At 42.2% G+C, this 14,362-nt stretch overlaps 1 protein-coding gene across 3 annotated transcripts in view; it reads right to left on the reverse strand.

Annotated features, from left to right (window-relative positions):
• Window positions 1-14,362, reverse strand: part of ANKHD1 (ankyrin repeat and KH domain containing 1) — an 896,896-nt gene that overhangs the window by 758,540 nt on the left and 123,994 nt on the right. For all 3 annotated transcript variants that reach the window (XM_069199295.1, XM_069199294.1, XM_069199296.1), the window contains exon 9: window positions 295-486. In XM_069199295.1, coding sequence (XP_069055396.1) covers window positions 295-486 — 192 coding nt within the window. The remainder of the gene's footprint in view (window positions 1-294; window positions 487-14,362) is intronic.

Raw genomic sequence — 14,362 nt, forward strand, 5'->3', positions numbered from 1 at the left:
CCTCAAATGGCAGTCCTAGATTTACCCAAAACGTCAGATGTAAGCAGCATTTTGGTGGGGTTTAACATACTGTGTATTTTGTTCTCTTTAGGACTACATCTTTTTACACCCAAACAATTTTTAAATCAATTTAGATGTAAGGCATCATTAAAGAAAATAAATACTGCATGGAATCTGAAAGATCTTGAGGAGGTTAGTGTTTAGGGAGAAAATCATTCTTTTAGGATTGAGAGTGTGCTCAGATATGACAATCAACACAGAAGAGAAACTAAGGGAAACTTCAGTCGGTCATACCTGCCGCCAATAAATATTTAACCAATTCAAGGTGCCCTTCTTGTGCTGCTTCCATTAAGGGCGTAGAGCAGCCAAGTTCCACGTCCGCGCCAGTCTTGATGAGAAAGTCAGCTACTTCTGAAAAACCTCCACAGCATGCTAGCGTAAGTGCAGTTTCTTGTGTTTCTTCAGTCTGTGCATTTATATTGGCACCTAAAGAAGACATTGCTAAATAGTCAATTTGAGGTAATTGGATATTTTTACAAGGTTGTGTTAATAATACACTGCTAAATGATGTGGCATGCCAAAGCAATTGTATTTAAGTATTAATAATAATGATTGTATGGGTATTTAAATAGCACAAACCTACTCACAAAACTAGGTTTAATTCCTGGCTTGTTTGGGAGTAAGCAGTTTTCACTTTAAAAGCACATTCACAACAACTGCTTGAGCACTAAGTGACAATGAACTGCTGAGTTTAGAACTTCAGAATAACTTTTGTATACATGTGCAGGCCTTGAAAAATCATAAAATTTTTATTAGACCTGCAGGTCGAGTAACCTGAATAATCTACTCGATCAGAACTGTAACATACTTGACCCGTAAATAGGTCTAAAATTATGTGGTCCTAGGCAAATATTTCAGTTTACAGAGTCACATTTTTCTTCATTCTCACATGTGGGTGTACCTTCAAATTTCTTAGCTCAGTATTTTTGCTGTACTAAAAAACGTCTGACTAAATAGGCTAAATGTTTGGTCCATTTATAAAAATAAGCTATCCCACATATAGGGAACAAATGATCCATGACTTGTCTCTTAGTTGACGAATATTATTGCTACCAGGGCAGAAGTGTTTCTAGGTTTATGTTTAATAACTCACTTTTAATAAATATCGTAATAAAGCATAACGTAGTTGCACATTGTCTTTTACAGACAGAAAACTTCCACAACATATCCAAAAACCTTCATACTAACTTGCGGCTTTACAGATAAAATGATGTAATGTCTTAATTTGTGAAAACTGGGTTTCTGAAAACATGTATTCTTTGCACATCACCAAGTAAAGTGCTCTGATTAGTTGTTATCCTAATAAAATATATATTTTTTTTCTCCATCAAACCGATGTAAAACCATGGGCTTTCACAACTATTGAAATATATTTGTAAATGTTTGTACATTTGACTTAGCTATTTAAATGCTGTGTATTAGTAAAAACCTGACCAAATACTGGAACTCTGTAGTTAGAAGGAAAATTAATCGTAAGACACAGTGACATTTGGCCTCTGTCTCTGAACACAGAGCAAATGTGACAAGAACAAGATTTAAAGGTGTCTCTATTGCTCCTTCACATGTTCTTTGTCAACTGGCTAGAAGGGGCTAGTAGAGGCCTCGAAAAATCTACTCACCCACTTACGATTGCGAGTAATATTTTATCAGGTCGAGATATTTTTTAGGACCCACTCGCCCCTTCTGGCGAGTTGGCAAAGAAAAGGTGTGCTGTTCAGTCAAAAAGGGGATATAAAGACACCTTTAAATCTTATTCTTGTCACATTTGCTCTATGGTCAGAGATAGAGGTCAAAACCCAATTTGTCCTACAATTAATTTTCCTTCTGACTGTACAGTTCCAGGATTGTGTCAGGTCTTTCCAAACACACATTTAAATAGCTAAGTCAACTGAACAAATATTTCAAAATATATTTCAATAGTTGTGAAAGCATATTGGTTGTACTTCTGTATGATAAAAAACATTTTAATAGGATGAAAACAAATCGGAACACTTTACTTGGTGATGTGCAAAGAATAATTATGTTTTCTGAAACCCAATTTCCACAGATTGTTAATACATTATATAATTTTATCAGTAAATCTTCAAGTTAGTGGAAAGGTTGTTGGACATTTCTTGGAGATTTTCTGTCTGTAAATGACAGTGAGCTACCACATCATGCTTTAGTGATGTATTTATTAAAAGTGTGTGTTTAATAAACAAAACTAGAGTCAATCCTACCTAGATAGCAACATGATTAGTAAACTAGAGGCAAGTTATGGATCATGTGTCCCCCCTACACATGGGCTAGATTTGTTTTCTTTTGTTTGTTTTTTTTATTCACGGAGCAAACGTTCAGCATATTTAAATCAATCAAAGCAGTTTTTTTGTACAACAGAAATGCTGAGCTCAGCTATTTGAAGGTACAATCTGTAGGAAGCTGGCCTGGTGGACACCTATTGTGTTGTCACCATGTACCAGGTCCCCCCTATTAGTGAAGTATAGGTAGTGTCTATGAAGCCTGGGCTCTCTAGAGGTAGCTGTGGATGAGCAGCCAAAACTTATCTAGGAGACATGCAAAGCTTATGCAACACCACTATAGTCACAGAAACTTATCACACATGAAAGAACCACACAGTGTTACAAAAATAAAAGTACTTTATTATGGTAACAACACTAGATTACTTATAGGCAGTCCCCTCAACTGGAGGTAGTAATATAAAGATATATATATATATATATATATATATATATATATATATATATATGGAAAATGTCACTTACCCAGTGTACATCTGTTCGTGGCATTAGTCGCAGCAGATTCACATGCTGTGCACAGTCCGCCGTCTGGTGTTGGGCTCGGAGTGTTACAAGTTGTTTTTCTTCGAAGTCTTTTCGAGTCACGAGACCGAGGGACTCCTCCCATTTCGATTCCATTGCGCATGGGCGTCGACTCCATCTTAGATTGTTTTCCCCGCAGAGGGTGAGGTAGGAGTTGTGTATGCTAGTAATAGTGCCCATGCAATGGAATGAATACGTATGTACATAATAAAGGTTAAAGTAATATATTTACAAATGTACAAATGCTGAAGATCTACTTCTAAACGGCTACAGGCTCCCGGGGAGGCTGGTGGGCGCATGTGAATGTGCAGCGACTAATGCCACGAACAGATGTACACTGGGTAAGTGACATTTTCCGTTCGATGGCATGTGTAGCTGCAGATACACATGCTGTGCATAGACTAGTAAGCAGTTATCTCCCCAAAAGCGGTGGTTCAGCCTGTAGGAGTTGAAGTAGTTTGAAATAATGCTCTTAGTACAGCTTGACCTACTGTGGCTTGTTGTGCAGTTAACACATCTACACAGTAGTGCTTGGTAAATGTATGAGGCGTAGACCATGTTGCTGCCTTACATATTTCGTTCATTGGAATATTTCCTAGAAAGGCCATGGTAGTACCTTTCTTTCTGGTTGAGTGTGCCTTTGGTGTAATAGGCAGCTCTCTCTTTGCTTTAAGATAGCAGGTTTGAATACACTTAACTATCCATCTAGCAATGCCTTGTTTTGAAATTGGATTTCCTGTATGAGGTTTTTGAAAGGCAATAAATAGTTGTTTTGTTTTTCTAATTAGTTTTGTCCTGTCAATGTAGTACATTAGTGCTCTTTTGATGTCTAATGTATGAAGGGCTCTTTCAGCTACAGAATCTGGTTGTGGGAAGAACACTGGTAATTCTACTGTTTGATTTAAGTGGAACGGTGAGATAACCTTTGGTAAAAATTTTGGATTTGTCCTGAGAACTACTTTATTTTTATGTATTTGAATAAATGGTTCTTGTATGGTAAATGCTTGAATCTCACTCACTCTTCTTAGAGAAATGATGGCAATCAAAAATGTAACTTTCCACGATAAGTATTGCATTTCACAAGAATGCATGGGCTCGAAAGGTGGACCCATGAGTCTTGTTAAGACAATGTTGAGGTTCCATGAAGGAACAGGTGGTGTTCTTGGTGGTATGATTCTCTTTAGGCCTTCCATAAAAGCTTTAATGACTGGTATTCTAAATAGTGAAGTTGAATGAGTAATTTGCAGGTAAGCTGATATTGCGGTGAGATGTATCTTTATGGAAGAGAAAGCTAGATTGGATTTTTGCAAATGTAGTAAATATCCTACTATATCTTTTGGAGATGCGTGTAATGGCTGAATTTGATTATTGTGGCAGTAATACACAAATCTTTTCCACTTATTTGCGTAGCAGTGTCTAGTGGTAGGTTTTCTAGCTTGTCTTATGACCTCCATACATTCTTGTGTGATGTCTAAGTGTCCGAATTCTAGGATTTCAGGAGCCAAATTGCTAGATTCAAAGATGCTGGATTTGGATGTCTGATCTGTTGTTTGTGTTGTGTTAACAGATCTGGTTTGTTGGGTAGTTTGACATGAGGTACTACTGAAAGGTCTAGTAGTGTTGTGTACCAAGGTTGCCTTGCCCATGTTGGTGCTATTAGTATGAGTTTGAGTTTGTTTTGACTCAACCTGTTTACTAGATATGGAAGGAGAGGGAGAGGGGGAAAAGCGTACGCAAATATCCCTGGCCAGTTCATCCATAGAGCATTGCCTTGGGATTGATCTTGTGGGTACCTGGATGCAAAGTTTTGGCATTTTGAGTTTTCCTTTTTTGCAAATAGATCTATTTGAGGTGTCCCCCAAATTTGAAAGTAATTGTTTAGTATTTGGGCGTGAATTTCCCATTCGTGGGTTTGTTGGTGATCTCGAGAGAGTGTCTGCCAACTGGTTCTGAATCCCTGGAATAAATTGTGCTATTAGGCGAATGTGGCTGTGAATCGTCCAATGCCATATTTTTGTGTTAGGAGGCACAACTGTGTCGAGTGTGTCCCTCCTTGTTTGTTTAGATAATACATTGTTGTCATGTTGTCTGTTTTGACAAGAATGTATTTTTGGGTTATTATGGGTTGAAATGCTTTCAGCGGCAGAAATACTGCTAACAGTTCCAAGTGATTTATGTGAAACTGCCTCTGATGTATGTCCCATTGTCCTTGGATGCTGTGTTGATTGAGGTGTGCTCCCCACCCTGTCATGGAAGCATCTGTCGTTATGACGTATTGTGGCACTGGGTCTTGGAAAGGCCGCCCTCGGTTTAAATTTGTACTGTTCCACCATAGAAGCGAGATGTATGTTTGGCGGTCTATCAACACCAGATCTAGAAGTTGACCCTGTGCTTGTGACCATTGTGATGCTAGGCAATGTTGTAAGGGCCGCATGTGCAATCTTGCGTTTGGGACAATGGCTATGCATGAAGACATCATGCCTAGGAGTTTCATTATCATTTTGACTTGTATCTTTTGTGTTGGATACATGGCCTGTATTACCTTGTGAAATGTTTGAACCCTTTGTGGACTTGGAGTGGCAATCCCTTTTACTGTGTTGATTGTCGCTCCTAAGTATTGCTGTGTTTGACACGGCAAAAGGTGTGACTTCGCGTAGTTGATGGAGAAACCTAGCTTGTGAAGGGTCTGTATGACATATTTTGTGTGCTGTGAACACTGTCTTAGCGTGTTGGTTTTGATTAACCAGTCGTCTAAGTACGGGAATACATGTATTTGCTGCCTTCGGATATGTGCAGCTACTACTGCCAGGCATTTTGTAAAAACTCTTGGCGCAGTTGTTATTCCGAATGGCAACACTTTGAATTGGTAATGTATTCCTTGAAATACGAACCTTAGGTATTTTCTGTGTGAAGGATGTATTGGTATATGGAAATACGCATCTTTTAGATCTAATGTTGTCATGTAGTCTTGCTGTTTGAGTAGTGGGATTACGTCTTGTAACGTGACCATGTGAAAGTGGTCTGATTTGATGTAGGTATTTAGTGTTATGAGATCTAGTATTGGTCTCAGAGTTTTGTCCTTTTTGGGTATTAGAAAGTACAGTGAGTAAACGCCTGTGTTTTTTTGTAGATTTGGTACTAATTCTATTGCGTCCTTTTGTAGCAATGCTTGAACTTCTAGTCCTAGAAGATCTATATGTTGTTTTGACATATTGGGCCTGATTCTAACTCTGGAGGACGGTGTTAAACCGTCCCAAAAGTGGCGGATATACCACCTACCGTATTACGAGTTCCATAGGATAGAATGGACTCGTAATACGGTAGGTGGTATATCCGCCACTTTTGGGACGGTTTAACACCATCCTCCAAAGTTAGAATCAGGCCCATTGTGTGTTTTCGGTGGGACGTTTGGAGGGAATTGGAGAAATTCTATGCAATAACCATGCTGGATAATTGCTAAGACCCAAGTGTCTGTTGTTATTTCCTCCCAATGTTTGTACAATTGGCTTAGTCTTCCCCCCACAGGTGTTATGTGATGGGGTTGTGTGAATTGTGAGTCACTGTTTATTTTGAGGAGTTTTGGGGCCTTGGAATTTTCCTCGATTTCTTGGGAATTGGCCCCCTCTATATTGTCCCCGAAAACCTCCCCTCTGATATTGTCCCTGGTAAGTAGGTCTTGTTTGTGAGGTTGTGGTTTCTGTGGATTGACCTCGAAACCCTCCCCGAAAAGGTATTTTCCGAAATGTGCCTCTGCTCTGCGGGGAGTAGAGTGCGCCCATGGCTTTGGCTGTATCGGTGTCTTTTTTGAGTTTCTCAATGGCAGTGTCCACCTCCGGCCCAAACAATTGCTGTTTATTAAATGGCATATTGAGCACAGCTTGTTGGATTTCCGGCTTGAACCCTGAAGTGCGCAGCCATGCGTGCCTTGTTTTGTGATTGCAGTGTTTATTGTCCTTGCAGCTGTATCTGCTGCATCCATGGAAGACCGTATCTGATTATTTGAGATACTTTGTCCCTCTTCCACCACCTGTTGCGCTCTTTTTGGAACTCCTTGGGTAAATGTTCGATGAAATGTTGCATTTCATCCCAATGAGCTCTGTCGTATCTTGCCAAAAGTGCTTGTGAATTGGCAATACGCCATTGATTTGCTGCTTGTGCTGCAACCCTTTTTCCCGCAGCATCAAATTTGCGGCTCTCCTTGTCTGGAGGTGGTGCGTCTCCTGAGGTATGAGAGTTGGCTCTCTTACGAGCTGCCCCGACAACTACTGAGTCTGGTGTTAGTTGTGTTGTAATATAGATTGGATCTGTTGGCGGTGGCTTGTACTTTTTCTCCACCCTTGGAGTTATGGCTCTGCCTTTAACTGGATCCTTAAATATTTGTTTTGAATGTCTTAGCATTCCTGGGAGCATTGGAAGGCTTTGGTACTGGCTATGGGTGGAGGATAGGGTGTTAAAGAGAAAGTCATCCTCAATTGGTTCAGAATGTAAGGTGACGTTGTGAAATTCGGCTGCCCTTGCGACCACCTGTGTGTAGGATGTACTGTCCTCAGGTGGTGAGGGTTTTGTAGGATAAGAGTCTGGGCTGTTGTCAGACACTGGAGCATCGTAAAGGTCCCATGCATCGGGATCATCCTGACTCATTGTGGTATGAGCTGGTGAGTGCATCAGTGGTGGAGTTGTTGCTGGTGATGCATGTGTTGATGGTGGTGGGGAAGGTGGTGGGGTTGTTTTCTTTGCCACCTTTGCCTGTGGTTGCTTGTCCCCTTGTTGAAAGGCAAGTTTCCTTTTTATTCTGATTGGGGGAAGAGTGGTTATCTTCCCTGTGTCCTCATGAATATGAAGCCTTCTTTGCGTGTAGTCAGGCTCTACAGCTTGAAGCTCCTCTCCAAATCTATGTAATTGGGAGGTTGATCCTTGTTCCTCTGTATAGGAACTAGTTTTCGGCTCCGAGGCTGGATGTTTCGGAACCGAAACCTTTTCGGAAGTCTTTTTAGGCTCCGAAGAAACCTTCTTTGTTTTCAGCGCGGTGTCTCGGTGCCGAAATTCTTCGGTGCAGCTGTGCCGAAGTTTCTCGGAGCCGCTGTCTCAGCTCCGAGGTTGCTGTGTGGCGGTATCTCGACCGGAGTCGGATGACTTCGACACCAGCATGCCCTTTTTCGGTGCCTTGGATCGGTCACCTAGTGTTTGGGTTAAGCCATGGCCTGTTGGCAGTGGCGTCCCCTGGGCTTTTGTGGACTTCTCGTGAGCCTTGATTTTCGACGTCTTACTCACGGTTTTGGTTGTTTCTTCGGCGTCGAGTTCTTCAGAATCCGACTCGTGGATGGAGAAAGCTTCTTCTTCCTCCTCGAAACGTTCTTGACCTGCCGGCGTGGATGCCATTTGCAGTCTCCTGGCTCTTCGGTCTCTTAGCGTCTTCCTCGACCGAAACGCTCGACAGGCTTCACAAGTATCCTCCTTGTGCTCGGGGGACAAGCACAAGTTACAGACCAGATGCTGATCCGTATACGGATACTTGTTATGGCATTTTGGGCAGAAGCGGAATGGGGTCCGTTCCATCAGCCTGGAAGTTGCACGTGGCCGGGCCGACCAGGCCCCGACGGGGGAATCGAAAAAACCCCGAAGGGCCACCGGAGCTCTTCAAAATTCGGTGTCGATTTGTTGTAACTAACCCGATACCGAACGCAAACAATACCGATGTTTTTTTCCGAGATTCTAACTAACTTTCCGACCCGAAACACGGAGCGAAAAGGAACACGTCCGAACCCGATGGCAGAAAAAAAACAATCTAAGATGGAGTCGACGCCCATGCGCAATGGAATCGAAATGGGAGGAGTCCCTCGGTCTCGTGACTCAAAAAGACTTCTTCGAAGAAAAACAACTTGTAACACTCCGAGCCCAACACCAGACGGCGGACTGTGCACAGCATGTGTATCTGCAGCTACACATGCCATCAAACATATATATATATATATATATATAGTAGCTTACCTAGTGTACATATGTTCAAGGCATGTAGTGCTGCAGATTCACATGCTGTGCATAGTCTGCCATCTAGTGTTGGGCTCGGAGTGTTACAAGTTGTTTTTCTTAGAAGACGCTTTTTCGAGTCACAAGATCGAGTGACTCCTCATATCGGTGATAGTACGCATGGGTACAGAGTCCTTTGTTAGATTGTTTTCCCGCAGGAGGGTGACGTAAGGAGTGAAGAATTGTATATGTTCATATACATAGTAAGTAAAGAAGATGTCCATGCGATGTACATACATATTTACATAAAAGTACCACAACAGCTACAAGCTTCCAGGGAGGAGGGAGGGCGCATGCGACTCTGCAGCACTACATGCCACGAACAGATGTACAATAGATAAGTGACATTTTCCGTTCAATGGCATATGTAGCTGCAGATACACATGCTTTGCACAGACTGAAAAGCAGCACCCCTCCTAAAATAAGCAGTGGCTAGCCTGTAGGAGTTGGAGTAGTTTGAAATAGTGTTTTAAGCACTGCTTGACCAACACTTGCTTGTTGGCGAGACAACACGTCCACACAATAGTGTTTGGTAAATGTGTGGGGTATAGACGATGTGGCTACTTTGCATATGTCTGCTATTGGTATATTTTCTAAGAATGCCATTGAAGCTACTTTCTTTCTAATAGAATGTGCTTTAAGAGTTACTAATAGTTGCCTTTTAGCTTTGAGATAGCAAGTTTGAATACAATTTACTAACCATCTGGCTAATCCTTGTTTTGAAATGGCATTACCTTTATGAGGCTGTTGAAAAGTCACAAAAAGTTGTTTAGATTTTCTGCAATCATTTGTTCTGTCTATATAGTAAGTAAGAGCTCTTTGACATCAAGAGTGTGCAGCGCTCTTTCAGAAACTGAATCTGGCTGTGGAAAGACTGGCCATTCCACTGACTGACTGATGTGAAATGGTTAGACCACTTAAAGTAGAAATGTTAGATTTGTTCTAAGTACTATTTTGTGTTTGTGAATTTGGAAGAAGGGTTCTTCTAAAGTGAATGCATGAATTTGACTTACTCCCCTTAAGGAAGTAACACTTACCAGGAAAGCAACTTTCCATGAGAGAAAATGAAGTGAACAAGAATGCATTGGTTCAAATGGTAGACCCATAAGCCTTGTGAGCACAATGTTAAGATTCCAGACTGGAGCTGGAGGAGTTCTAGCTGGAATAACTCTTTTGAGGCCTTCCATAACAGTTTTTATGACTGGAATTCGAAACAGAGAGGTATACTGTCTCTTTTGTAGGTAGGTTGATATTGCTGTTAAATGAATTTTAATTGATAAATATGCAAGATTTGCTTTTTGTAAGTAAAGCTAATAGTATACAATACCCTGTACCAATGCTTTAAGTGGATCAATGTTTTTGAGTTGGCATTAAGATACAAAACACTTCCATTGTTGTAGGTTCACTTGTTTCCTTTAGAATGTCCATACATTGTGATGGAAGCTGTAAATATCCAAACTCTATGACCTCAGGAGCCAAATCCACAGGTTGAGCATACTGGGATTGGGGTGCCTGATTTGACCTTTGTTTCGAGTCAACAAGTCTGGTCTGTTTGGGAGCATGTGATGTGGTACTACTGATAGATCCAATAGTGTTGTGTACCAGTGTTGACGTGCCCATGTGGGAGCTATGAGTATCATAGTGAGGGAAGTGTGAAAAATCTTGCTGACCAGAAACTGAATTAGTGGGAGAGGGGGAAAAGCATGAGCTAATATCCCTGACCAATTGATCCAAAGAGCATTACCCTTGGATCGAGGGTGTGGGTACCTGGATGTGAAGTTTGGTCATTTTGCGTTTTCGCTTGTTGCGAAAAGGTCTATGTTTGGTGTTCCCCACATATGAAAGTACTGTTGAATTACTTGTGGGTGAATCTCCCATTTGTTTATTTGTTGCTGCATCCTGCTTAAGAGTTCCGCTAATTGGTTTATACCTGGGATACACTCTATTAATAGTGGATTGCGATTGTGAATTGCCCACTTCCGAATTGTCTGTGCTATAAGGGACAATTGAGATGAGTGTGTTCCCCCCACCCCCGTTTCCTCAGATAATGTATTGTTCTCATGTTGTCTGTCTTTATTTACACAGTTGTGTGTGATCTGTGGCTGGTATGGTTTGAGTGCTAAGAACACTGCTAGCAATTCCAAGTGGTTTATGTGGCAAGTCTGCTGACCCAAGTCCCATTCTCCCTGTATAGTAAGATTGTTGAGATGGGCTCCCCAACCGGTCATTGATTCATCTGTGGGAATTATGGTCTGTGGCACAGGGTCCTGAAATGGCCACCCTATTGATAAGTTGGTGTGATTCCACCACTGTAGAAGGTTGTAAGTTTGGTGGTCCAACAATACTAGATCATGAAGTTGACCCTGTGCCCGAGACCATGGTTGTGAAGGACACTGTTGCAGGGGTCTCATGTTTAGACATTCATTGGGCACTACTGAGATGCACGATATCATCATTCCCAACAGTTTCATGATAAACCTTACTGTGTAAGTTTGATTGTACTGTAGCTGAGATATGAGAATGTGGAACACTTGAATCCTTTGTGGGTTTGGGTAGGCTAATTAATTGTGAACCCTAGATTGTGTAGGGTATCGATTGTGTATTGTGTGTGTTGTTGACAGGTTTGAATGGTGCTGGCTTTTATAAGCCAGTCGTCCAGATAGAGTGAGGTATGCTGCAACCACTAAGCATTTGGTAAATACCCTTGGTTCTGTTGTTACTCCAAAGGGTAGCACTTTGAATTGGTAGTGCTTGCCTGCTATCACAAACCTCTAGCATTTGCGGTGTGCTGGATGTATAGGAATATGGAACGAAGCATCTTTTAGATCTAATGCGGTCATGTAGTCTTGTTTTTGTAATAAAAGGATGACACCCTGCAGAGTGACCATGTGGAAATGCTCTGACAGAATATACTGATTGAGAGGTCTGAGATCGAGGACTGGTCTGAGAGTGCCATCCTTTTTTGGTATGAAGAAGTATAGAGAATATACTCCTGTTCCTTGTTGACTGATGGGTATTACCTTTATTGCACCTTTGAGGAGAAGAGATTCTACTTCTTGTATTAGCAGAACAACGTGTACCGGAGAAAGCCTGTGTGAAGGAGGGGGAATATTTTGTGGAGTGGAGATGAGTTCTAGGCAATAACTATTGTAGATAATTGACAGTACCCATTCAACTGTTGTAATTTGTGGCCAATGATGGTGGAAATGTTGCAGTCTTCCTACCACAGGAGATGTGAACTGTACTGTGTGGGGATGCAGAGAAAGTCACTGCTTTGATGAGATGGAGGCACCTCTTGTGGCAGTGGATTTGCCCCAACCTCTGAAATGGTGTCCTCTAATGCAATCCCTGAAATATCCCCTGGAACAATGCTGTTGCCCCTGTTTTTGTTGGGACATGGAGGCTTCTGATGTTTGGGGTTTAAAACCTCCTCTGAATTGGGGCTTACGAAAAGTGCCCCGAAAAGGAGCAGTGTAAAAGGGCACCCATGGCCTCTGCTGCATCGAAGTCCTTTTTTTATTTTTCAATGGTGGTATCCTCTGCAGATCCAAATAGTTGATTATTGAATGGCATTTAAGGACCGCTTGCTTTATCTCAGGTTTAAACCCTGAGGACCGCAACCAAGCATGCCTTCTGTTCATAACACTAGTATTAATTTCCCTAGCTGCGGTGTCCGCTGCATCTAGTACTGATCTAATTTGATCGTTGCCAATAGCTTGTCCTTCTGCCACTACCTGCTGTGTTCTGTAGGGAGATACTGAAGGAACTCTTGCATTTCGTCCCAATGGGCCCCGTCATACCTGGCTAAAAGAGCTTGGGAGATGGCAATTCTCCACTGATTTCAGCTTGAGTTGCCACTCGTCTGCAGCATCGAATTTGCAGCTTTATCAGGGGGAGGAGCATCCCCTGTGGACTAACTATTTGCCCTTTTCCTAATTGCACTAACCACATTGGAATCAGGTGGCAGTTGTGGTGCTATAAAAAACTGGATCTGATGGTGCAGCTTTATATTTCTTATACACCCTAGGAATTATTACCCTATTGCTTGCTCTTTAAAAATGTTATCAGCATGTTTTAACATGCCTGGGAGCATCGGAAAACATTGGTACTGCTTATGTGTAGAGGATAGGGTATTGAATAGGAACTGCTCCTCAATGGGCTCAGAGTGCAGCTGCACATTGTGGTATGTGGCTGCTCTAGCAATGACCTGATTATAGGCTGTGGTGTCTTCAGATGGAGATGGCCTTCTTGAATACAGGTCAGTCATTAGATGGAATTGGGTCAGAATCGTACATATACCATGGGTCCATATTATAAGGATTGTCACCCATATAATCCCTGTGTGAGGAGACAGGAGATTGTGCAGAAAACTGTGTGGGTGAAGGTGGTGGAGTGTCAGGTGGTGGAGAAATAGGAATGAAAGGCGAATGCCGCGGAGAAGGCTGATGCACTGTCTTTGGCTTCTCCTTGTGCTTAAATATTTTCATATGTGAAGGGCCAAATTTCAAAACTTCTTAGAATGACAGTTTCCTTTTGGTCATAGAGAGGCAATAATTTTCCCTGTACCCTTTTGTATTTTCCTCCGTTTATGGTCCATGACTTCAAGAATGAGCCGGTCTGTTGACTCCTCTGAAAATGGAAGATGTTTACTTCCCACAAATGTGTGCTCCGAATGCTTGGTGACAGACTCCTTTAAACGATCTGAAAATGTGGTCTCTGAAGCAGATGTAAGTTTTTTTGGGCTCCGAAGAGGAGGTTGGATGTTTCGGCTCCAAGGTGGTATACAGCTGTTTTGGTTCCCTCATCCCAAAATAAGCACGGCAGTCTGTTCGGTTGAGTGCATTTTGGCCTTTTTCGACACCGAACCAGCGGGCCAGTTGTTGGGATGTAATTTTCGGGTCCGACCGTGGCTGGTAAGCAGTGGTGGACCCAAGGCCTTCTGTGCTGACTTTTTAAACTGATTTTGGTGATGGGAAGGGGGGTGGCGTACTAACACTGCGCCGCAGGAATAACTTGGCTGTCCCTATCTGAATCACGGTCGGAATTGGAGTCTGCAATGGAAACTGCAGTCTGCGCCTGTTCCTCACAGAAAATGTTGGGTGTTTTTTCTGTCGACTTCGATGCCATCTCTAGCAGATGCGCTTTCCGATCCCAGTCTTCTTGGAGCGGAAGAATCGACACGCCTCGCAGGTTTCTTCCTTATGATCTGGAGAGGGGCAGAGGTTGTACACTGAGTGTTGGTCGTTGTAGAGGAACTTGGTGTGGCACTGAGGGTAGAATCAAAATGGAGTCCGATCCATGAGCCTGTGACGCAGTAGGCCCGAGAAGGGTGCGGGTGTCTGAAAGGGCATTTAATCGATCCCGATGCTACAATCTGGTCTCGTGTAGTGAGAAAACGCATTCGAAAATGATACAGACATTGAAGGAAAAGATAGAGAAATTCAGATAGTACCTAA

This window comes from Pleurodeles waltl, chromosome 7 (assembly GCF_031143425.1).
Source record: "Pleurodeles waltl isolate 20211129_DDA chromosome 7, aPleWal1.hap1.20221129, whole genome shotgun sequence".
In the NCBI taxonomy this organism is placed as follows: Eukaryota; Metazoa; Chordata; class Amphibia; order Caudata; family Salamandridae; genus Pleurodeles; species Pleurodeles waltl.